General features: G+C 45.4%; 1 protein-coding gene across 3 annotated transcripts in view; it reads left to right on the top strand.

Moving 5' to 3' along the window:
* The window catches only part of HSD17B4 (hydroxysteroid 17-beta dehydrogenase 4), a 125329-nt gene that overhangs the window by 95234 nt on the left and 5106 nt on the right, over positions 1-24989 (top strand). For all 3 annotated transcript variants that reach the window (XM_074953014.1, XM_074953016.1, XM_074953015.1), the window contains one exon: positions 9542-9680. In XM_074953014.1, coding sequence (XP_074809115.1) covers positions 9542-9680 — 139 coding nt within the window. The remainder of the gene's footprint in view (positions 1-9541; positions 9681-24989) is intronic.

Below are 24989 nucleotides of genomic sequence, written 5' to 3' on the forward strand. Positions count from 1 at the left end.
ACACTAGAAAGTGAACTGGATGGTTGTGTAAGATCCACAGATATGAGCACCTGGTAGCTGAGCTCAAACTCAGTTGCACTATTAATGGCAGTATCTACAATATGGGGACCTGTTTTTCTGGTGTAGGCCAGTCAGCCTCACCTCAGTCCCTGGAAAAATCATGGAGCAGGTCCTCAAAGAATCAATCCTGAAGCACTTACATGAGAGGAAAGTGATCAGGAACAGTCAGCATGGATTCACCAAGGGAAGGTCATGCCTGACTAATCTAATCGCCTTTTATGATGAGATTACTGGTTCTGTGGATGAAGGGAAAGCAGTGGATGTATTGTTTCTTGACTTTAGCAAAGCTTTTGACACGGTCTCCCACAGTATTCTTGTCAGCAAGTTAAAGAAGTATGGGCTGGATGAATGCACTGTAAGGTGGGTAGAAAGCTGGCTAGATTGTCGGGCTCAACGGGTAGTGATCAATGGCTCCATGTCTAGTTGGCAGCCGGTGTCAAGTGGAGTGCCCCAGGGGTCGGTCCTGGGGCCGGTTTTGTTCAATATCTTCATAAATGATCTGGAGGATGGTGTGGATTGCACTCTCAGCAAATTTGCAGATGATACTAAACTGGGAGGAGTGGTAGATACGCTGGAGGGGAGGGATAGGATACAGAAGGACCTAGACAAATTGGAGGATTGGGCCAAAAGAAATCTGATGAGGTTCAATAAGGATAAGTGCAGGGTCCTGCACTTAGGATGGAAGAATCCAATGCACCGCTACAGACTAGGGACCGAATGGCTAGGCAGCAGTTCTGCGGAAAAGGACCTAGGGGTGACAGTGGACGAGAAGCTGGATATGAGTCAACAGTGTGCCCTTGTTGCCAAGAAGGCCAATGGCATTTTGGGATGTATAAGTAGGGGCATAGCGAGCAGATCGAGGGATGTGATCGTTCCCCTCTATTCGACACTGGTGAGGCCTCATCTGGAGTACTGTGTCCAGTTTTGGGCCCCACACTACAAGAAGGATGTGGATAAATTGGAGAGAGTCCAGCGAAGGGCAACAAAAATTATTAGGGGTCTAGAGCACATGACTTATGAGGAGAGGCTGAGGGAGCTGGGATTGTTTAGTCTGCAGAAGAGAAGAATGAGGGGGGATTTGATAGCTGCTTTCAACTACCTGAAAGGGGGTTCCAAAGAGGATGGCTCTAGACTGTTCTCAATGGTAGCAGATGACAGAACGAGGAGTAATGGTCTCAAGTTGCAATGGGGGAGGTTTAGATTGGATATTAGGAAAAACTTTTTCACTAAGAGGGTGGTGAAACACTGGAATGCGTTACCTAGGGAGGTGGTAGAATCTCCTTCCTTAGAGGTTTTTAAGGTCAGGCTTGACAAAGCCCTGGCTGGGATGATTTAACTGGGAATTGGTCCTGCTTCGAGCAGGGGGTTGGACTAGATAACCTTCTGGGGTCCCTTCCAACCCTGATATTCTATGATTCTATGATTCTATGATTTCTGATAGCTTACTTTTAACTTGGCAAACAAAAGCATAACAAGATCCAAGGGCTGGAAGTTGGAGTTAGACAAATTCAGTCTGGAAGTGAGGTGCAACATTTTTTAAATGAGGGAAACTTTGGAGAAAAAATACTGTGTACATTTAGAAATGAGTAACCTTTTATAGATTGAGGGGAAAATGGACAGAAAGACAGAGGAAAAGTTAAAGTCAAGATATACAATAGAGGAGGAGAAAGGTGGAAGGGGTAAATTAAAAAGAATACAAATAAAAAGTACTGAGAAATGTTTATTTTGTAGAAAAGGGTTGGAGGCTACTCAAGTGAATAACTCTCACCAATCTAGCTCCTGGTATGTGTGTATAGGCATTTGCTTTGCTGTACCTAGATCAGAGGTGGGCAGACTACGGCCTGCGGGTCACATCCGGCCTGCGGGACCCTCCTGCCCGGCCCCTGAGCTCCTGGCCCGGTTGTCTCGTCCCCAGCCCCTCCCCGGTTGTCTCTCCTCCCCCACAGCCTCACCTAGCCATGCCGCCGGCACAATGCTTGGGGCAGCGAGCTTCTGGGGCAGCGCAGCTGCAGAGCCCAGCCTGAGCCGGTGCTCTGTGCTGCGCGGTAGCGTGGCTGGCTCCAGCCAGGCTCCAGCCACCGGTGCTTCAGGCAGCGCAGTAAGGGGGCAGGAAGCGACGGGGTTGGAAAGAGGGCAGGGGAGTTGGGAGGGGGCATGGACAGGGGTCAGAGTGGTCAGAGGACGGGGAACAGGGGGGTTGAATGGGGGTAGGGATCCCAGGGGGGCAGTCCGGAAGGAGGGGGGGTTGGATGGGGCGGTGGGGGGCAGTCGGGCAGGGTTCCGGAGGCAGTCAGGGGACAGGGAGAAGCGGGGGTTGGATGTGGCAGGGGACCTGGGGGGAGGGGGCAGTCAGAAAGGAGAGGAGGAGTTGGATGGGTTGGCAGGGGGCAGTTGGGGGTGTGTGGATGGGGCGGGGGTTCTGGGGGGGGCTGTCAGGGAACGGGGGGGTTGGATGGGGCAGGAGTCTGGCAGGGGGACATCAGGAGGCGAGAAGCGGGGGGTGGGGGGATCTGGGGCGGGGGCTGGGCCACAGCTTGCTGTTTGGGGAGGCACAGCCTCAGACCAAAAAGTTTGCCTGCTTCTGACCTAGATGTTATGATTGTCAGGGTGGGGCACAGACCAGATTGTGGATGGGAGAGTTGGGGTGCTAGTCTAGGCCTCTGAAGACCTGGGTTCAATTTTTTGCTTCACAATCATATTCCTGTGTGACCTTGGAGAAGTAATTTATTTTCTGTGCCTCTGTTCGCCATCTGTAGAGTGGTGATAGTACTTCACTACCTCATGGGGGTTCTGAGGACAAATGCATTAAAGATTGTGAGGTGCTCAGATACTATGGAAATGGAATTATATAATACTTAAGACAAGTTCCTAGAAAACTCTTTCTCCTTACACCTTCTCAGCCTTTAAGTCATGTGGCATATTGGAGAGTCTCGTCCTTCCTGTTTTAGATTTCTTTAATGGCATGATAATAAGCCAGGCATAGACAATCTTGTCCCCCATAGTGGTGTTCCTTGGTGTCTGTTCCCAGATTCATCCAGATTGTATTCAGTACTACTGTGGCTAAATAGTTTGTTTCCATTTGTCTGCCTCACATTTGCATCTAATCACCCCACATCATCCCCATTCCAGTCCACATCTGCAATGCGCATACCTTTGGCAATTGTATACTGTCAGCAAAAATCCTTTGGGGATGTAACCCATTGTAGACGTCTTAGTTTGTGTTTAAGGTTGGCAAGGGTTGTTTTTTTGTATAGTTGTCCCTTAAAAGTACAGTATTTCTACTCCTTATCAGATTTGTCTTTTATCTAACAATAACGCCAATCTATCCCCAAAATGTATAAAAAAGTACAATAACATATGGTAGGCTTAGAATTTGATGTTCATAGCAATGACATTCTACCTTGTATTTCATGCCAAAGTATTGCTAAAGTTCCATTATAGCATATATCCTATATTATGTACAAGAATGACATGAAAAGAATATTAAAGCTACAAAATCAAGCACTCAGAAGCTAGGAAATGCCAGAATTAAGCTTGCCTGTGCCACCTCCCTGCTCTTAGTTCTGGTGCCTAGTGCTACATAGCACCCCCATTTTTACGGGGAGCAATTTCAGGGAAAATCCTGCTTATCCTCTGCAGTCCAGGGCTAGATCAGGCTCAGAACAGATGGAATGTTCAGAGAATTTAGCTGTCAAACTTTAACATGTCTCTAAACAATGTCTGCAAACTGGGTTTCAGAGGCTTTTAACTTGGCTAAATTTGGACAAATTTTCAAAGGGATGACAAAATGCACAGCTCTTTGACCAGAGGGATACCTGTGCCAAATTTCTAGTCCCTGCTCCAGTGTGTGGAGGTGCTAGAGCTTCTCAGTAAAGTGGTTGTAATAATTTTTTAACATAGGCAAAACAGCTTACATTTCTCTGACCTTGTTCTGAGAAATGGCTGAAGCATTTTTGCTCAAATTTTCCAAAATATTTCAGCCTGAGCTAGACAGCCGTCATGGAAAACTTCAGCCTAAGTGATTGAAGTTTGAAAAAGTTATAAGCAATTGAAAATGATGTGTTATAATGAAATGTGTCAGGCAATCTTAATTTTAGGCAATGCTCATTGCAATGCTTACAATATCCTGTGTGCTATGTACACCTAGGTACAGTAAGGTGAATAAAAGATATCATGGCACCTTTAACTCTGCCTTAGTCTGATAACTGGACTGTAGGATGAAATGTAATAGATAAAAATGTTAATATTGGAGCAGCTTCCTAAAATGTAAAAACTTATCCATTAAACCATGTATCTTTTAAAAAGCGACAAAGGCTTACAAATGACTAACTGGATGCAAAATGTAAATATTTAAATTTAGTTACATGCGTAGACTGTCGGTCTTTCATCAGCTGAGACTGAGCTGATCACAACATGTCTTCCAATCCTTCGCCATGCTTGTCCATATCTCCTTGTGAGGAAATCATCCCACTCTTTGGAGGCTGATCGCATGGCCATTTTTGTTCTCATGGATACCACTCAGATAGAAATGTTGTCGCTGAGTCGGGCCACATGTCCCACCCACCGCACTTTGCTGAACCTGCTTTCAACAATGTCTCTCACTCCAGACAGCTGCCAAATTATTTCGTTGGGGGTGTGATTGCGGAGCAAAATGCCCAAAAATGTTCGTTCCATCGCCCTCTGTGTGACAGACAGTTGATGTTCTTCAGTCTTTGTCAGCGACCATGTTTCGCTGCCATATAACATCGCTGGAAGCACAGTCAAGTTAAAAAGATTTGCACGAGTTGTTTTGCTGATCTTTCCTTGGAGGATGTCCTTGATGTCATTGAATGCGCACCATCCAACTTTTTTTCTGCGTGACAGTTCGCCTTTCTGATCATGGTGCATTTTGACTTCCTGGCCCAAATAAACGTATTTATCAACCTCTTGAATCTGCTCTCCTCCAAGTGTTATTTGGGTTCTTGGCAGACCATCTGATCTCATGTATTTCGTTTTCGACCGGTTCATTTTTAATCTGACTTGACTACTTTTCACGTTCAGTTCTTTAAGCGTTCTCTCAAGCTGGGCTGTATTTTCGGCTATCAGTATGATATAATCTACGAACTTGAGATGGTTTAGCTGCTCGCCGTTGATATTAATCCTGCCTTTCAAGTCTGCTCATCGAAAAACCAGTTCAAGACAGGCTGTGAATAATTTTGGTGAAACTGTATCTCCTTGTTTCACACCTTTCTCAATGGGGATTCGGAGGGGAGTATCGAACAGTGATATGTCCGTGCTGCAGCCAGAGTTCGCTGCCTTTAGTAATGTGATATATTTCATGCTGATGCCCTGTTCTGAAAGAGCTTCAAGAACGGCGTTAGTCTCTACGCTGTTGAACACCTTCTTGTAGTCCACGAAGGCAATGCACAAAAGGAACTTGTATTCCCTTGAATGCTCTAGTAGTTGGTTTAAAGTGAAGATGTGGTCTGTCATGATGTAATTCCTTCAAAAGCCAGCCTGCTCTCTAGGTTGCTGTTCATCCAGGTTTCGCGACAGTTGATTTGTTATTATTTTAGTGAACAACTTAGAGATATGTGAAAGCAGGCAGATTGGGCGATAGTTCTTTAGATTTTCTCTATCATCTTTCTTATGCAGCAAGATGGTATTGGACTCTGTCCAACTGGATGGGATCTTTTAGATTTCCAGGTAGCAGCTGAACCTTTGGGCGAGAGCTTTCCAAAGTTCCTGACCTCCCTCCTTAAGCACTTCTGCTATCAGACCGTCCTTGCCTGGAGCCTTCCCCTCTTTCATTTGATGGACTGTGTGATGGACTTCGCTGATGAGAACCGGGGGTATGTGTTCATCAGTTTGTTGAAGTGATGGCATTGGGACGTCTATACGGGATGCAAACAGCTGGGTATAGAAATCCCTGCAGATCGCCTCCATCTCTGTTTGATCGTTTACTGATTCTCTGTCCCTATTCTTCAAAGCAGATAATGATGACCTGTACAACACCAGTTCCCGTTTGCATTTTTTGAGACGTTTAGGATCTTCAGCAGCCTTTAGGAGCTTTTCGGTTTGAAATTTCTCAAAGTCTTCCTTCAACTTCATTCGTATGAGCTTGCAGAGAAGGGAGTACTCAAGCCTGTTGCTGCCATTTCTTTTCATTTTCCTCCTCTTCTCCATAAAGTCTTTGTCCTCTCTGAGATTCTTCCGCAAGCTCTTCTTGGTCTTTCACGCTCAGCTGATTTCACACACCATTTCAGTCTCTTACTAAAGTTCTCATAATCGTCGTCGCAGTTGTCCAGGAGGCTCCAGTCTTTCCTAGAAATGTTTTCCTTCGGGATTGCCTCGTTGAAAGCTACCAGTTTGTGCCTTCTGTTCACCATACACAGCGCCTTTTTCTCCACCTTCACACAGTGAATGTGAGTCAGGCTCTCAGTAGGTGATGGTCGCTACCGATATTGAATGATGGCACTACTGAAATATCCTGCACAACGTGTCGTCTATCAATCAGAAAGTAATCAATTTCATTTTTTGTCTTCGTGTTTGATGCAATCCAGGTCCATCTTCTGTTGGCCTTCTTTCGGAACCAGGTGTTACCAATGAACATTTTCCTCGTTTCTGCCAATATAGCTAGTCATTCTCTGATACCATACCTTCCTATGAACTTTACACCCTCTCTCCATCTTCCAACCTTGGCGTTAAAATCTCCCATCACAATCGTATATGTGGAACTCTGAACGAGGGTTTCCCCCAGTTCCTGATAAAATTCTTCTACATCATCATCATCGCATGCACTTCGGGGAGTATAGATCTGGATGATTTTGAGGGTACTATTTTGGTTCAGTTGGAGGTAAAGCACCCCAATACGCGATGACTTCCAATGGCATGAGACAATTTTCGAAGACCATTCCTTGTTTATGGTGAATCCAACTTCTCTAACTGTCCTCGTGCCTTCTCCTTTTCCTAGAATGACCATGCTTCCATCCCTCCAGCTGACCTCCATCTCCTTCTTTTGTCATGTTTCGCAAAGACCCAGCACAATGCGGGCTGTTTTTGCCTTTTCCTCCATGAGATGGTTTATCGATTCCTCCCTCGTCAGTGTTCTGCAGTTGTAAGTGCACACTGAGAGAGTTGTCCGGTTTCCTTTTGGCGACCTGGCACCTGAGATTTTTTGCAGCCTCTTGTCATTCGAATGCCTCACTGCCTCTGAAGTGGGGATTGAGGAACATGCAGAGAACTGAGACTTGGTTTTCCATGTTGTTCTAGCCATTGTTTTCAGCCACCCGCTGGCTGGGCTGTCAGTGGGGCGTTTACCTCCTCAATTTAGCTAGTTTGCAGCCTCAGAAAGAGGGATTATACGCCCTTCCACAGAGGAAACAACCCCCTCGCTGGGCTGATAGTCCCGATACCTTGATAGCATGGTTAGACCTGCTGGAGAATGCACTCTGCTACCATCGCTGTCGAACAGCCACGTTGTGGCGTCAAGGTAGGATTTGCAGCAGTTACATAATAGCTTAAATTTACCATTAGTCAAACAGTTTGACACCAAAAATACTGAATATATGCTATATCTTTGACTGTCCATGGCGAAATGAATACAGTGAAACCTTATAAATCATCTATTTTTTGAAAGTTAATATGTTGAAAATAAAGGCAACCCATTTTTTAGATGATGCCTTATTCTATAACTTGTGTACATAATGCATTGTGGGGCAGAAGCCATGATTACACTTCAGGTAAATTAAAAGGTAATTTATAAGGCTTAAAGATATGCTTTCACTTCAGGATTATTTAAATTACAAAGATAAATCACAAGAACTATAGAGGTAATTTGTGAAATCGTTCTCAGGAACAATTCCACAAAAAAAATTTTTTTTTCAGGTAGAATTTACTGTCTAAAGTAGACGTGCTGGATGTGATTATTGTGTGTGGAAGGAGACATATCTCTATTATACAGTAACTCCTCACTTAACATCCTAGTTATGTTCTTGAAAAATGGAACTTTAAGCGAAACGATGTTAAGCGAATCCAATTTCCCCATAAGAATTAATGTAAATTACAGGGGTTAGGTTCCAGGGAAGTGTTTTTCACCAGACAAAAGACATTATATTCATGTACAGTAAAAGTTTTACATAATTTTAAACAATTGCTTTAATACCAATGAGGATTGTGAAGCTTGGTTGAGGCAGGGGCGTAGCGGGATCAGGGCACAGGGGCTTGCCCCGCTTCTCCTGCTGTGTGGGGGCAGGGGGGCTTGCTCCGCTTCACCCACCGGGCATTCCAGCTAGGGAGCAGGGTGGGAGCGCAGGGGCTTGCCCTGTTCCACCCACCCGGCACTCCTCCTGGGGAACGAGGTGGAGGTGTGGGGGCTTGCCCTGTTCCCCCTGGCTCATGCTGAGGAGCGGGGTTGGGGCGCGGGGACTTGTCCTGCTCTACCCGCCCAACATTCAAGCTGGGGTGCAGGCAAGCCCCTGCACCAAACAAAATTATAAATTAATCCACGGGTATCCGCTTTATATCCGCGGATATCTGTGAACCATTTCTGTGGATAGCAGCGCTGATGCAGATACAAATTTTGTATCCACGCAGGGCTCTGATGGTAAGACTTGGGTAGGCAGCTATGAGGAACTGCAGTGCAAGGCCAGGGGGGCAGGGACGCTGGGCAGGGGGCTGCTTGGGCCCCACGCCCAGGGCAGGTGGAGTGTCTGCACAGCTCCCCACAGCTGCCCGCCCGGCTGTTATGGTGGCCAGGCTGCAGCTCTGAGCTGCCCTGCCACCCCTCCTCCCCCACTGGAGCTGGGTCTGGGAGAGCCGTGCTGTTAGCTGCGGGGAGCCTGGGTCTCTCCACCTGCCTTGGGCAGGGACGGGGGCGGCTCACGCCCCCAGCCCAGGGTAGGTGGAGGGTCTGCCGGCTTCCTACAACTACCAACGTGGCTCTCCCCATCCTGGCTCTCGCCGGGGAGGTGGGCGGTTCAGAGCCACAGCCTGGCCATGGTAAGAGCTTGTCCGCGGGAGGTGGTGGGGTGGCTGAGAACAGCCCCTGATTTTGTCCCCGCCCCCCAGGCTCCCTGCCTGGCCGAGGGCAGGTGGAGGGTCCGCGACTGCATGTGGGCTGCCCATGTGGCTCTCTCCGGCTGGTCTCCAGCAGGGAGGTGCATCGGAGCCTCAGCCCGGCCCCCAGTGTAGAGCCCTGCAAATCTGCGGATATCTGCAGATAATTTTTGCGGATAGCGCATGGGATGCCAATACACATTTGTGTGTCAGCGCAGGGTTCTAGTTATAAGGAACATTGCGGGACTTTAAAGGAGTATGTTCTCTAATAGGTCAGCGACCTAAGGGCAAAACGACGTTAACCGGGAGGATGTCAAGTGAGGAGTTACTGTATTGTAACTTTGCAGAATAGACTTCTCTGGATGCTGTGTTTGAACGGTAGTTATACTTTTATTACCTTTTAATGTACCTTTCCATTTAAAACTGTATGTACTTTATTTTATAGGCGTCAGGGCTGCAGAGTGATCTTGTGTTTGAAGAAATTGGTCGCCGCATCAAAGAGGTGGGAAATCAGCTGGTAAAGAAAGTAAATGCCATATTCCAGTGGGACATCACTAAAGATGGAGAGACAGCAGCACAGTGGAGTAAGTCATAGGCTTGTTTATATAATGCCCTGATGCATTTTTTTAATGAAGTGAGGTGAGTTATACTCCCGCCAGTTAAGACCTGCTATTTTAAAGGTAAGCAAAAGTAATAGATGGGAGCACTCATTAGGGCTTGAAGATGCGAATGTGTTTTGCACAAGTGACAGTTTTTGCAAATGGGTGGGATAATGTTCCATAATAGTAGTTAATAACCCTTCTAAAAACTTAGCTATATACATTGCCTATTTGGGTGTATGTAGAGACAAGTTGTCCTGTAAACATTTGTTCTTAAGATGTTTCCACTCATGTAGTTTCTTTGGAACAATGTACTGTTTTAACTAAGTCTTTCCGATTCAGAGTCTGTGGGATTAAAGTTTGCTAAAGTCTTACACATTATTACCTCTTCTCAAGAAAATGTCTAGATTGCTTTATGGAAGCCAAAGCATTTCATAGAATCATAGAATATCAGGGTTGGAAGGGACCCCAGAAGGTCATCTAGTCCAACCCCCTGCTCGAAGCAGGACCAATTCCCAGTTAAATCATCCCAGCCAGGGCTTTGTCAAGCCTGACCTTAAAAACCTCTAAGGAAGGAGATTCTACCACCTCCCTAGGTAACGCATTCCAGTGTTTCACCACCCTCTTAGTGAAAAAGTTTTTCCTAATATCCAATCTAAACCTCCCCCATTGCAACTTGAGACCATTACTCCTCGTTCTGTCATCTGCTACCATTGAGAACAGTCTAGAGCCATCCTCTTTGGAACCCCCTTTCAGGTAGTTGAAAGCAGCTATCAAATCCCCCCTCATTCTTCTCTTCTGCAGACTAAACAATCCCAGCTCCCTCAGCCTCTCCTCATAAGTCATGTGCTCTAGACCCCTAATCATTTTTGTTGCCCTTCGCTGGACTCTCTCCAATTTATCCACATCCTTCTTGTAGTGTGGGGCCCAAAACTGGACACAGTACTCCAGATGAGGCCTCACCAGTGTCGAATAGAGGGGAACGATCACATCCCTCGATCTGCTCGCTATGCCCCTACTTATACATCCCAAAATGCCATTGGCCTTCTTGGCAACAAGGGCACACTGTTGACTCATATCCAGCTTCTCGTCCACTGTCACCCCTAGGTCCTTTTCCGCAGAACTGCTGCCTAGCCATTCGGTCCCTAGTCTGTAGCGGTGCATTGGATTCTTCCATCCTAAGTGCAGGACCCTGCACTTATCCTTATTGAACCTCATCAGATTTCTTTTGGCCCAATCCTCCAATTTGTCTAGGTCCTTCTGTATCCTATCCCTCCCCTCCAGCGTATCTACCACTTCTCCCAGTTTAGTATCATCTGCAAATTTGCTGAGAGTGCAATCCACACCATCCTCCAGATCATTTATGAAGATATTGAACAAAACCGGCCCCAGGACCGACCCCTGGGGCACTCCACTTGACACCGGCTGCCAACTAGACATGGAGCCATTGATCACTACCCGTTGAGCCCGACAATCTAGCCAGCTTTCTACCCACCTTATAGTGCATTCATCTAGCCCATACTTCCTTAACTTGCTGACAAGAATACTGTGGGAGACCGTGTCAAAAGCTTTGCTAAAGTCAAGAAACAATACATCCACTGCTTTCCCTTCATCCACAGAACCAGTAATCTCATCATAAAAGGCGATTAGATTAGTCAGGCATGACCTTCCCTTGGTGAATCCATGCTGACTGTTCCTGATCACTTTCCTCTCATGTAAGTGCTTCAGGATTGATTCTTTGAGGACCTGCAACAACTTTCTGCTTTAAGATCTTTAATTTGGATAAAAAGAACAGGAGTACTTTTGGCATCTTAGAGACTAACAAATTTGCTCTAATAAATTTGTTAGTCTCTAAGGTGCCACAAGTACTCCTGTTCTTTTTGCAGATACAGACTAACACGGCTGCTACTCTGAAATGTTAATTTGGATAGTTAGATAAGGAAAATCTATGTTTCTACAGGGTTTTTAAATAAATTTCTCACTTTTCTTTGGTTGTTTTTTTTGTTTTTCTCTCTCTCTGATGTTCTGTTTTCAAGGATACATATTTCTGTAAAACATAAAATCTTTTTCTTACTCATGAATGAATGTCAGGAATCTGTGGAATTACTGTTTATTTTGCCTCCTTGTCTAGAATGGTCTGTTAGAGGGATACAGAATTTTGTCCCAAGGCCACACTGGCAGTTTACCAGAAGCCCCACAGACACACATAATATGCATAAAATTAAGTAGATTTAATTAAGTAGATTAATCTCCCACACTTTTTTATGTGGATGTGCAACTCTCAGAGCTACAATCCTCAGTTTGTAATGCTTCATCTTAATTCGCCTGGGCACTTGGAGCAAAATGAAAACTTGCACAGTGGGAACTGTATTCATAAATTCATAGATATTAAGGTCAGAAGGGACCATTATGATCATCTAGTCTAACCTCCTGCACAATGCAGGCCACTGAATCTCACGCACCCACTCCTGCAATAAAGCTCTCACCTATGTCTGAGCTACTGAAGTCCTCAAATCATGGTTTAAAGTCTTCAAGGTGCAGAGAATCCTCCAGCAAGTTACCCGCACCCAATGCTGCAGAGGAAGGTGAAAAACCCCCAGGGCCTCTTCCAATCTGCCCTGGAGGAAAATTCCTTCCCGACCCCAAATATGGTGATCAGCTGAACCCTGAGCATGTGGGCAAGATTCCCCAGCCAGATACCCAGGAAAGAATTCTCTGTAGTAACTCAGATCCCACCCCATCTAACATTCCATCACAGGCCATTGGGCTTATTTACCATGAATAGTTAAAGATCAATTAATTTCCAAAGTCATGTTATCCCACTGTACCTTCTCCTCCATAAATTTATCGAGTTTAATCTTGAAGCCAGATAGGTCTTTTGCCCCCACTGCTTCCCTTGGAAGGCTGTTCCAGAACTTCACTACTCTGATGGTTAGAAACCGTCGTCTAATTTCAAGTCTAAACTTCCTGATGGCCAGTTTATATCCATTTGTTCTTGTGTCCACATTGGTACTGAGCTTAATTAATTCCTCTCACTCTCTGGTATTTATCCCTCTGATATATTTATAGAGAGCAATCATATCTCCCCTCAGCCTTCTTTTGGTTAGGCTAAACAAGCCAAGCTCCTTGAGTCTCCTTTCATAAGACAGGTTTTCCATTCCTCGGATCATCCTAGTAGCCCTTCTCTGTACCTGTTCCAGTTTGAATTCATCCTTCTTAAACATGGGACACCAGAACTGCACACAGTATTCCAGATGAGGTCTCACCAGTGCCTTGTATAATGGTACTAACACCTCCTTATCTCTACCGGAAATACCTCGCCTGACGCATCCCAAGACCGCATTAGCTTTTTTCACAGCCGTATCACATTGGCGGCTCATAGTCATCCTGTGGTCAACCAATACTCCAAGGTCCTTCTCCTCCTCCGTTACTTCTAATTGATGTGTCTGCAGTTTATAACTAAAATTCTTGTTATTAATCCCTAAATGCATGACCTTACACTACTCACTATTAAATTTCATCCGATTACTATTACTTCAGTTTACAAGGTCATCCAGATCCTCCTGTATGATATCCCAGTCCTTCTCTAAATTGGCAATACCTCCCACCTTTGTATCATCCACAAACTTTATTAGCACACTCCCACTTTTTGTGCCAAGGCCTGTAAAAAAAGATTAAATAAGATTGGTCCCAAAACCGATTCCTGAGGAACTCCACTGGTAACCTCCCTCCAGCCTGACAGTTCACCTTTCAGTATGACCCACTGTAGTCTCCCCTTTAACCAATTCCTTGTCCACCTGTCAGTTTTCATATTGATCCCCATCTTTTCCAGTTTAACTAATAATTCCCCATGTGGCACCGTATCAAATGCCTTACTGAAATTGAGGTAAATTAGATGCACTGCGTTTCCTTTGTCTAAAAAATCTGTTACTTTCTCAAAGAAGGAGATCAGGTTGGTTTGGCACGATCTACCTTTTGTAAAACCACATTGTATTTTGTCCCATTTACCATTGACCTCAATGTCCTTACCTGCTTTCTCCTTCAAATTTTTTTCCAAGAGCTTGCATACTACAGATGTCAAACTAACAGGCCTGTAGTTACCCGAATCAATTTTTTTTCTTTTCTTAAAAATAGGAACTATATTAGCAATTCTCCAGTCACACGGTATAACCCCCGAGTTTACAGATTCAATACAAATTCCTGCTAATGGGCTTGAAATTTCATGTGCCAATTCCTTTAATATTCTTGGATGAAGATTATCTGGGCCCCCCGATTTAGTCCCATTAAGCTGTTTGAGTTTCACTTCTACCTCAGATATGGTAATATCTACCTCCATATCCTCATTCCCATTTGTCATGCTACCATTATCCCTTAAGATCCTCTTTAGCCTTATTAAAGACTGAGGCAAAGTGTTTGTTTAGATATTGGACCATGCCTAGATTATCCTTAACCTCCATTCCATCCTCAGTGTTTAGCAGTCCCACTTCTTCTTTCTTTGTTTTCTTCTTATTTGTATGGCAATACAACCTTTTACTATTGGTTTTAATTCCCTTTGCAAGGTCCAACTCTACTTGATTTTTAGCCTTTCTCACTTTATTCCTACATGTTCTGACCTCAATAAGGTAGCTTTCCTTGCTGATCCCTCCCATCTTCCACTCCTTGTATGCTTTCTGCTTTTTCTTAATCACTTCTCTGAGATGCTTGCTCATCCAGCTTGGTCTACAACTCCTGCCTATGAATCTTTCCCCCTTTCTTGGGATACAAGCTTCTGATAGCTTCTGCAGCTTTGATTTGAAGTAATCCCAGGCCTCCTCCGCCTTTAGATCCATACATTCTTCAGCCCAATCCACTTCCCTAACTAATTTCCTTAATTTTTGAAAGTCAGCCCTTTTGATATCAAAAACCCTTGTCGCAGATTTATTTTTGTTTATCCTTCCGTTCAGTTTGAACTGAATTAGCTCATGATCACTTGAACCAAGGTTGTCCCCTACAACCATTTCTTCTATGAGGTCCTCACTATTCACCAAAACCAAATCTAAAATGGCACCCCCTCTAGTCGGTTCAGCAACTACTTGATGAAGGAATCCATCAGCTATCGCATCCAGGAAAATCTGAGCCCTGTTATTATTACTAGCACTTGTCCTCCAGTCTATATCTGGGAAGTTAAAGTCTCCCATGATCACGCAGTTTCCATTAGTATTTACTTCATTAAAAACATTAAAGAGGGCTCTTTCCATACCCAAATTAGATCCTGGCGGTCTATAGCACACCCCAAGCACTATCACGGGGGGGCTCTAGTAGTTTTCTTCCCCAATGTGATCTTTGCCCAGATGGACTCTGTCTTATCCATTCCATCGCTTCTTATTTCTTCACATTCTGTAGTCTGTGTGCTATACCATCTCAAGTTGAGGGAGGCTGGTGGAGTTTTATGGGTTATATTTGGTCATTGGGCTTCATTTTGATCACATATCACCATTTTTATCTAGCAGTAATTCTGGGAGGCTTTAAGAGCCCTCCATAAATCAGCTCTTTCTCTAAATTATTTAAGAAACTATTCCGTCTCTCTGATTTGCAGGGAGAAAGGTGTAGTTACTTTTGTAATTTCCCTTCCCCTCTTCCCAGTTCTTTGCATTTGAGATTCTGACTAACAAGGCTTCTGCTAGTGGGCAGGACATCATGCTGAATATTGAACCAGTGTGGCTTGACAGCTGTTTTTTACCTTTCTGGCATAGCGAGCTGTCCTTGGAGAAGATGAATAAGCTGCACTGAGATAACAATAGTGATAAATGCATTAAAAATACAGTGGAACACCATTTATCCAATCTAATTGGGACCAGGCCAAGATCAGATAATCAAACATTCAGATAATCCGGAGAATGGGCAAAGAGCTTCAGCCCTGTCAGCGGGGCTTATGTTGTCAACCTTGATTCGGTTAATACGGAGAGCCAGATAAACGGAGGCTCGGATAAATGGGGTTCCACTGTACCTAAATAGATTACATTAAGTTCTCCAGAAGCCAAAAATCTTTCTTTAAATCAAAATAGGAGGAAGGCAGATTTTACAAGATTCAACCTTGAGGACCTCCTGCCTACAAAGAATCAAATTGGAGAAATGATCTGAAATAAATAGGATGAAATTCAATAAGGACCAAATGCCACATAGTACACTTAGAAAGAAATAATCAAATGCACAAATACAAAATGGGAAGTGATTGCCTAGGAAGGAGAATTTCAGAAAAGGATTTTGGAGTTATACTGAATCACAAACTAAATATGAATCAACCTACTCAGCACTGATAAGTCCTCAGGTAAAAGTTCTGGACACCACACTTCAGGGAAGATGTGGACAAATTGGAGGAAGTCCAGAGGAGAGCAACAAAAACGATGAAATGACCTATGATGAAAGATTGGAAAAACTGTGTATGTTTAGTCTGGAGAAGAGAAGACTGAGAGGGGAAATAAGTCTTCAAGTATGTAAAAGGTTCCTATAAAAAGGAAGGTGATAAATTGTTCTCCTTATCCATTGAGGATAGGACAAGAAGTAGTGGGCTTCAATTCAGCAAGGGAGATTTAGGTTAGACATTAGGAAAAATGTCTTAACTGTAAGGGTAGTTAAGTACTGGAACAAATTTCCTACGGAAGGTGTGGAATCTCCGTCACTGGAGGTGTTTAAGAACAGGTTAGACAAACACCTGTCAGGGATTGTCTAGATAATACTTAGTTCTGCCTCAGTGCAGGGGATCAGACTAGATGACCTATTGAGGTCCCTTCCAGTGCTACGTTTTAATGATTTTGTATTTGTCACTCTTGATCACTCCTCCAATCTCCAACAATTTCCTACTTTTGCACTCTTATATGAATTCAATTTATCAAATTATGGCTGTGTTCCAAATAGCAACATGAGATTTAAAAGCACTGCTTTACTGTATTAACGCTTGTATCCTTTAAGGATACCTATTAAAAATACCAGTGTCAAACATCAAAACACTTCACGTGGAAGCCTCTGTATCATGCTGTGTGTTCGGGCTCTTGGGCACCATTCACCTCGTACTCCCTGTCAGTCCCTGGCCTGGGTTGGGGAAGCTAATGATCCAACCAGCGGACCTTCAGTGATGAATTCTGGTCACATGCCACCTGAGGCACATTGCGCATATGCTAAGAAGAATAGGGGTCTTGGCTGCATTGAGTATGTGGCATCCATAAAGTATGGTCTTACTACAAAGGACACTAGGAGCATAAGAAACTGAGGCTAAATTAGTAAGGCTGAGTGACAGAATGTTAACAATCACAGTTAGTGATTTTTCACTCTTATTACCCTATCTGAAAAATTAAGTGCCTTTGCCGTCTTACTCAGAAGATGATTTAAAAGTTTATTCAAAGTCACCAATTTATTATAATCCCTTCTTAATTTCTGAACCACCATGCTTTGTGGTCTTGTGGAGATATCCCTTACTAACAAGGGAACATAACTGGTCCTTTAATGATCACTTCCACCTCTTCTGCACCAGGTGATTCCAGCTACCAGAGAGAATCAGGCCATTTCTTTGGGGTTTGAAAATGTTTTAGCAGATTTTGCTTCTGTTTTTAATTTTCACTTACTTCCTGGTGCTGACCAGGACTAGGGGCTTGATTCAGAGCCCACCTAAGTCAATGGAAAGAGTCTCTCTAACTTCAGTGGGGTTTGGATCAGGCCACAGAAGCAGTGATATCAAAACACCCTGGGCTCTGTGTGAGAGACTCCCATTTTTTCAGTATTTTTTACCCCACAAATACCAGGACTCATTGTAGGCAGAACTGGGGTAAACACATAAAATAAAGTTTGCTGACAATTCTCCATTATAAATCCCCTCAACCATTTGAGCTGAAATTTTCCATGCATGGTCTGTGCCTCACATTGACTTTTTTAATAGTTTCAGTACAAACAGTTCAGCAGTTTCTGAGAAGGATAAAGAAAATCAGTCATTTTGCTAATGTTAACATTTTCTAACCACTTCTTTGAAGAGCACTAGTGCTTCCATGGGTTGCAGCAGGAACTTAACATTTGGCAAGGAGCTAATTCTGAAGTCAAGTTGTGCCTTTTGCTATCCCCATCAAAATCCACTCAATTTTGACTGAGTAGTACATCTCTAAAAATTGCTATTTACACATTCTTAGTAGAGCTTGTTAGGGGTTTGTTTCTAAAATCTCTGAAATTTTAATCTGTGCTGAGCATGCTCCCAAGATCCACAGGTTGTGAACTCCAGAGAGCAACAGGCACTGCAGGAGCAGCAGCTGCTACTATCCTTTTGGCCTAGGAAAAGAAATGTTGGCCTGGGAACCAGGAGAGCATGAATTCTAATCCCACATCCTCCATTATTGGTATTAATAATTCTGTGTACTTCACAGATTTTATTTTACCCCTATTTTCTGGAGGAGGGAGTAACTAAGAGGGCTGAACAAGATCTGTCAGCTAGGCAGTTTTTAATCAATTTAATGTGTGCCATGTTAATTTTATAGTGTTCTAGTTTAACCAAAAAGTTGTGTGGCATCTTGCATGCATTCTGCTGACTTACAAATGTCTAGTTTTAGTAGCTTCTGTTTAACACCCTCCAGAGATACTAGTGGAATGGAAAAGTGTGTTGTCACCATATGATGAGACTACAGCATCTGTTTTTCCCCAAAATACAGACCAGAAATATTTATCTAACGCTTCTGCCTTTTTTGCATTATTATTAATCATTGTACCATTTCCATCTAGTAATGGATCAACACCATTGTCAGGATCCTTTTTGTTCATAATATAATATTTAAAATTGATAACCCAGGCAGTATGGGTATGCCTGATGGGATTTCTTTGTTGAGTTTTTTTTTTATGGTATACTACATTTCTTAAAAATTAAGAGGCCCAAGGTAGCAAAGTCAAGCGCTCAAAAGTTAAATAGCCCATGCCACCTTCTGCCTGCTTGTTCATATTCATTATGACATAGTCTGCAAATACATCATCATATGCCAGTTGTTCTACAGGTTCCTTGCCGAATTCATTTCACAAAGTGGACAGTGAAGCAGGCAGAGAGTTGCTGTATTCTTTCCTTTTTTTAAAAAAGGAGAGAGAATGTTCTCGTGATTAAGAACTGGACTGGGAACCAGGAAAACTTGGTTCTATTCCTGTTTGTGGCATTCCTTATATGATGACAGGCAAGACTGTTATAATACATATGAACAAAGAGGCCAAATTATAGTTGCATAGGTAATCTTAATTTTACCATTTCCTGCAACCTAATGTTCCTGTAACAGAGATTTTTTTGTATGTAATAAAGAGCATAATGTTCAACTTTTATCCCAATGTCCCTGGCGTAACTTGATTTAATTGTTGTGTATCAATACTGTTGAGCAAATTCAGACCATTGAAGTCAATTCAGACCATTGAAGTCAATGCATTTGCACGCTACCTTAGGTCTGAATTTGACCCAGTATTTTTCACAATAAATATTTAATGATGACCTGCTGTATTTAACTAATGTTAAGCTTTTGCCATTATAATGTGCCAATGTGTAACTTGGTAAGAATCCCCCTTGCCTCCCCTTTAGTATCATCCTAAAATTGCCTTTTAAAAAGGTGGCTACAGTAACTTGGCTATGGAATGAGGAGATAGGAAATTGTCAGGGAAATAACTTGATTTAGAAGTTGGTTCTTATTAATTAATATTGAATACTTTGTCTCAATTACATTTAAAATTGTTGACATATTTTCACGGAGACAACAGAAATATTCTCATCTTTGTCACAAGCCTTAGTTTACACCAACGACGTTGGAGTCCTGATTGTTTCTTTAGCTTTTCTTCAGGCTTCTGTTGCCAAAGCCCACAATCAAATTAAGTCTCCCGGGCCTTTACTGACAGTGCTTACTGTTCTCCTGGCCTACCTGCTGGGCTTCCTTCCATTATTAAATTTGTTACTCAGCTGTGCTGCCTTGTCTTTTAATCTTGTCACTTTTGCATAGCTTTGTGCTGTTGTGCAATTTGCAGCAGTTGACAGTGCAGGAAACAATCTGGACCCTGCAGCTTATTGCTGTCTTGGGTGATGACTGTGGCTCCAGCATCTCCAGCTAATGTCCTTGAGCCTAGTGTCAGGGGAAAAATGAAAGAAATCAGTGGCTTTGGGAGGAACCATCTGAAATTCTGTTCTGACACAACCAATAATTTTATTCTTCCTTAAACTTTCAAGCACCAATTTTTTTTGTATTGCTGTATTTAAATGACTTGTGCGTTTTATCACTACACATCAGGACAAGGTTTCTGTTTGGGCATCACTCATTAAGTGGATGGGGCATGTGGACTCTAGTATTTCTCACTGCAGCAAGAATTCTCAATGGCAACTCCAGTGTTAGTAGCACCAGTCTATTTAACCAGCAATAACCTTTACTACTTCATTCATTTTAATTCAGCATGTAGACTATAAATTCCAAAGCTGTGTGAAATAGATGATCTTAAATTCAGGCCATGGAAGTTCAGTTTATTTCTTTCCTTTAAAAATAAGATTATACTAAAACACACACACAAACGTGAGTTATTCAACATAGAATTGACAAAAAAGAGAGAAGTTGATGTACCTAATCAGTTCAGTAACTCCCAGTCTCAGCAGAAGACATTAGATCTGTTCAGAAAAAATCTATTGACAAATAAACTGACCCTTCATAATTAATTGAGAAGGTAAAGAAAAACATTAGAAAGTTAAGAATTTTTAGTTGTCATATCTTTTTTTTTATCTATTTAATTTTCCCAAGTTTGCGACGAGAGAAAAAAGCCCTGTGTCTTACAAACTCCATTAGTTTTGCTATTTTGGCAGCATTCATAATTTCCTTCACTTCTCTGGAGCATGAGCAGAACCATATTTAAGAATGCATGAAAGTAAGCTTTGTCAGCATAACCTGAGGAGCTTGTAACTCCTGTGAAATCCACATTTCCTGACTCACTGGAATTTTGTATGTTCCACCTTCACAGCCTATAGTGTCAGTAGTTGGCTTCCTTATGGTGCTTATAATTTTTCAGCAGAGGTTGTGGATCAAAAAGGACTTTGCAGTGTTTGTGGCCAAGATCCAAAGAGATGCGAGGGAAGCTTCTGCAGCCCCACAAAACAATGTTAATGTTTCTTACACTTGTATTCTAATGGCAATAGTATTTTAGGAGGGGCTATTGCAGCCTGTCACGGCACGGGTGTCAACGTCGTTCCCGTTCGCCGTCCCGCTCCAGGACCCCGCCTCAGCACCGCCTCTGCAGCCCCAGGCCTCGATCGCCAGCATCTCGCTGTTGTGGGTCTGCCTGTCAGAGCTGATCGCAGAACAGCTGTTACCGATGGTACTGGTTCTCCACGTCGGGATTGCGGTCCTGTGGTCAGCACCACTCCCGGCGCCACCGCTCCTCCCAGACCAGGGACAGCAGTGGGTCGTATGTCAGCCTGGCCTTCCTTTGTAGTCATCCATCAATGGGCCAGGCCAGCCAGACCAAGCAGACATCTCCCCCGGTGCCACAGCAGGTGCAGTAGCACCTGGCCCCATGGCCAGCCCAATGGTACCAGTGGGCACCGTGGCCCCTGACGCAGCCCCCAGTGGCCGCCTTCTTCAGAACCCCGAGGAAGGAGTTGATGGGATGTACATCCTCGGCACCGTGCCCGGAGACTGACCAGGTAGTGGACCCTCGGGTGTAGGTGGACACACAAAGTACCATGCCGGCCTCCTCACCCTCCCTGGATGAGGCGATTACGGCCCCTCCGTCCCGCAGGAGGACTTTAGGGCCCACGAAGAACTCTTAAAAAGGGTCGCATTGAGCCTCCACCTCCCAGCAGAGGAGATGGAGGAGCCCTCGGACTCCCTGTTTAATGTGCTGTCCTCCTCGGTACCAGGCAGGGTGGCCTTGCCTCTCCACGAAGGGGTGGCAAAAATTTCAAATGCTCTGAGGCAAACCCCGGCCTCATTGGCCCCCATCTCTAAGAGAGCGGAATGCAAGTATTTTGTACCCGCCAAGGGGCATGAATACTTATACACCCATCCTGCTCCTAACTCCCGTGTGGTCGAGTTGATCAACCACAGGGAACAGCAGGGCCAGCCAGCCCCGATCCCGAAAAATAAAGATTCAAGGAGGCTGGACTCATTTGGAAGGAAAATGTATTTGTCCTCGAGCTTCCAGTTATGGGTGGTGAACCACCAGGCTCTCCTGGGCCGGTATGAGTTCAATCTGTGGGGCTCCTTGCCCAAGTTCAATAGGAGCGCGACAGGAAGGAGTTCAAAGCGCTGGTGGAGGAGGGCACAGAAGCTGCCAGGCAACCCTGCAGGCAGCTTCGGATGCAGCGGATACAGTTGCGTGGTCCATGGCCTCCGCGGTGTCCATGAGACAGGCGTCGTGGCTCCTGCTCTCTGGGCTGTCCAGCGAGGCGGAGACCTCCCTGCAGGACCTTCCGTTGATGACAAAGCTCTGTTTGCAGAACAAACAGATACAAGGCTGCATGGCCTGAAAGACTCCCGCACGACCCTCCAGATTCTGGGTCTCTATGTTCCGGCTCTGGCTAAACCTAAGTTCAAGCCGCAGCAGACTCCCGCTCCAGCCACCCATTCGAAATACGAGTCTTCTTATAAGAAGTCATGGGACTATAAGAGGTGCCTGCAGAGGCAGTCTCAGCCTGCCCTTCAGCCTGGGTCCTCTGAGGGCAAGCAGGCGGGGAAGAGGTGGTTTTGACGGGACGCCCGGGGGCACCCTGCCAGTTCTCATCAGGGATCCACCCTCAATGAAGCTTCCCCTCCAATCAGTTGTGTGCTTTCCTCCCAGAGTGGTCGTGGCTGACCTTGGACCGATGGGTCCTCAATACCATCTCCCGGGGCTACGCCCTCCAGTTTACTTCCACCCCGCCCAACCACCCCCCGCCCCTGTCCCTCCTGGGGGACCCCTTGCACGAGGCTCTGCTCAAGCAGGAGGTGGGGCGGCTCCTGGGCCTTGGGGTGGTGGAAGTGGTACTGGGGGAGTTCAAAGGCAAGGGGTACTACTTCCGCTGTTTCCTTATCCCGAAGGCCAAAGGGGAGCTCAGGCCCATCTTGTACCTGCAAGGCCTGAACCAGTACATGGTGAAGCTCAAGTTCCGTATGGTCTCCCTAGCCTCCATCGTCCCCTCCTTGGATTTGGACTGGTACTCCAGGACTTGGGACTTGATCTGCAGGACGCGTACTTCCATATTCATATATTCAAGGGGCACAGACGCTTCCTCCATTTCACGGGGCGGCAGGAACACTACCAATTTATGGTCCTCCCATTTGGCCTGTCCACTGCCCCCGGGGTATTCATGAAATGTATGTCGGTGGTGGCGGCCTACCTCAGATGCCAGGAGGTCCAGATCTTCCCCTGTCTGGACGACTGGTTGGTCAAGGGCAGCTCCCGGTCACAAGTGCGGGATCACATGGCACTCCTGTCCACGTGCACCACTCTGGGCCCATTGGTAAACAACACCAAGTCTGCGTTAGTCCTGGTACAACACATAGAGTTTATCGGGATGGTCCTGGACACCTTGTCGGCCAGAGCCTCCCTCCCACCGGACAGGTCCAAGATCCTGAAAGGGCTCATCAACACAATCACAAGGTTTCCGGTGACGACAGCCAGAGCGTGCCTCCAGCTCTTGGGTCACATGGCATGCACGTATGTGGTCTGTCACGCCAGACTCAGGATGAGGCCCCTCCAGCTCTGGTTGACTTCGGAGTTCTCCCAGGCCAGGGACAGGTTGGACAAAGTCCTCACTGTGCCCAAGCCAGTGCTCGCCTCCCTAAGGTGGTGGTCCTCCCTGAGAAATATGCTCCAGGAGGTCCCGTTCAGGGGCAGGGCCCCATTGCTGGAACTGGTGTCTGATGCGTCGGACCTGGGATGAGGGCCCATGTGGGGAGTGTTCAGACCCAAGGTCTGTGGTCAGCTCAGGATTTGACCCTACACATAAATGTCAAGGAGCTCAGGGTGGTACGGCTGGCGTGCATGGCCTTCCGCTCTCACCTGGAGGGCTGGGTGGTCAGGGTCCTCACGGACAACACGGCCTCGATGTTCTACATCAACAGGCAGGGCGGGGCCAGATCCTCTGCCGCGAAGCCCTCAGGCTGTAGGACTTTTGTATAGCCCATGACATCTGCCTACAGGCCTTCCATCTGCCGGGTGCCTGGAACGCGCAGGCGGATCGCTTGAGCAAGGAGTTGTCCTTTCAGCACGAGTGGTCTCTCCACCCACAGGTGGTGCACATACTTTTCCCACAGTATTCTTGCCAGCAAGTTAAAGTAGTATGGGCTGGATGAATGGACTATAAGGTGGATAGAAAGCTGGCTAGATTGTCGGGCTCAACGGGTAGTGCTCAATGGCTCCATGTCTAGTTCGCAGCTGGTATCAAGCGGAGTGCCCCAAGGGTCGGTCCTGGGGCCGGTTTTGTTCAATATCATAGAATATCAGGGTTGGAAGGGACCTCAGGAGATAAGCTAGTCCAACCCCCTGCTCAAAGCAGGACCAATCCCCAATTTTTGCCCCAGATCCCTAAATGGCCCCCTCAAGGATTGAACTCACAACCCTGGGGTTAGCAGGCTAATGCTCAAACCACTGAGCTATCCCTCCCCCTATCTTCATTAATGATCTGGAAGATGGTGTGGATTGCACCCTCAGTAAGTTTGCAGATGACACTAAACTGGGAGGAGAGGTAGATACGCTGGAGGGTAGGGATTGGATACAGAGGGACCTAGACAAATTAGAGTATTGGGCCAAAAGAAATCTGATGAGGTTCAACAAGGACAAGTGCAGAGTCCTGCACTTAAGACAGAAGAATCCCATGCACCACTACAGACTAGGGACCTAATGGCTCGGCGTCAGTTCTGCAGAAAATGACCTAGGGGTTACAGTGGACGAGAAGCTGGATATGAGTCAACAGTGTGCCATTGTTGCCAAGAAGGCCAATGGCATTTTGGGATGTATAAGTAGGGGCATTGCCAGCAGATCGAGGGACGTGATCATTCCCCTCTGTTCGACATTGGTGAGGCCTCATCTGGAGTACTGTGTCCAGTTTGGGCCCCACACTACAAGAAGGATGTGGAAAAATTGGAAAATGTCCCGCGGAGGGCAACAACAACGATTAGGGGTCTAGAGCACATGACTTATGAGGAGAGGCTGAGGGAACTGGGATTGTTTAGTCTGCAGAAGAGAAGAATGAGGGGGGATTTGATAGCTGCTTTCAACTACCTGAAAGGAGGTTCCAAAGAGGATGGATCTAGACTGTTCACAGTGGTAGCAGATGACAGAATGAGGAGTAATGGT

Source organism: Natator depressus, chromosome 5, assembly GCF_965152275.1.
Source record: "Natator depressus isolate rNatDep1 chromosome 5, rNatDep2.hap1, whole genome shotgun sequence".
In the NCBI taxonomy this organism is placed as follows: Eukaryota; Metazoa; Chordata; order Testudines; family Cheloniidae; genus Natator; species Natator depressus.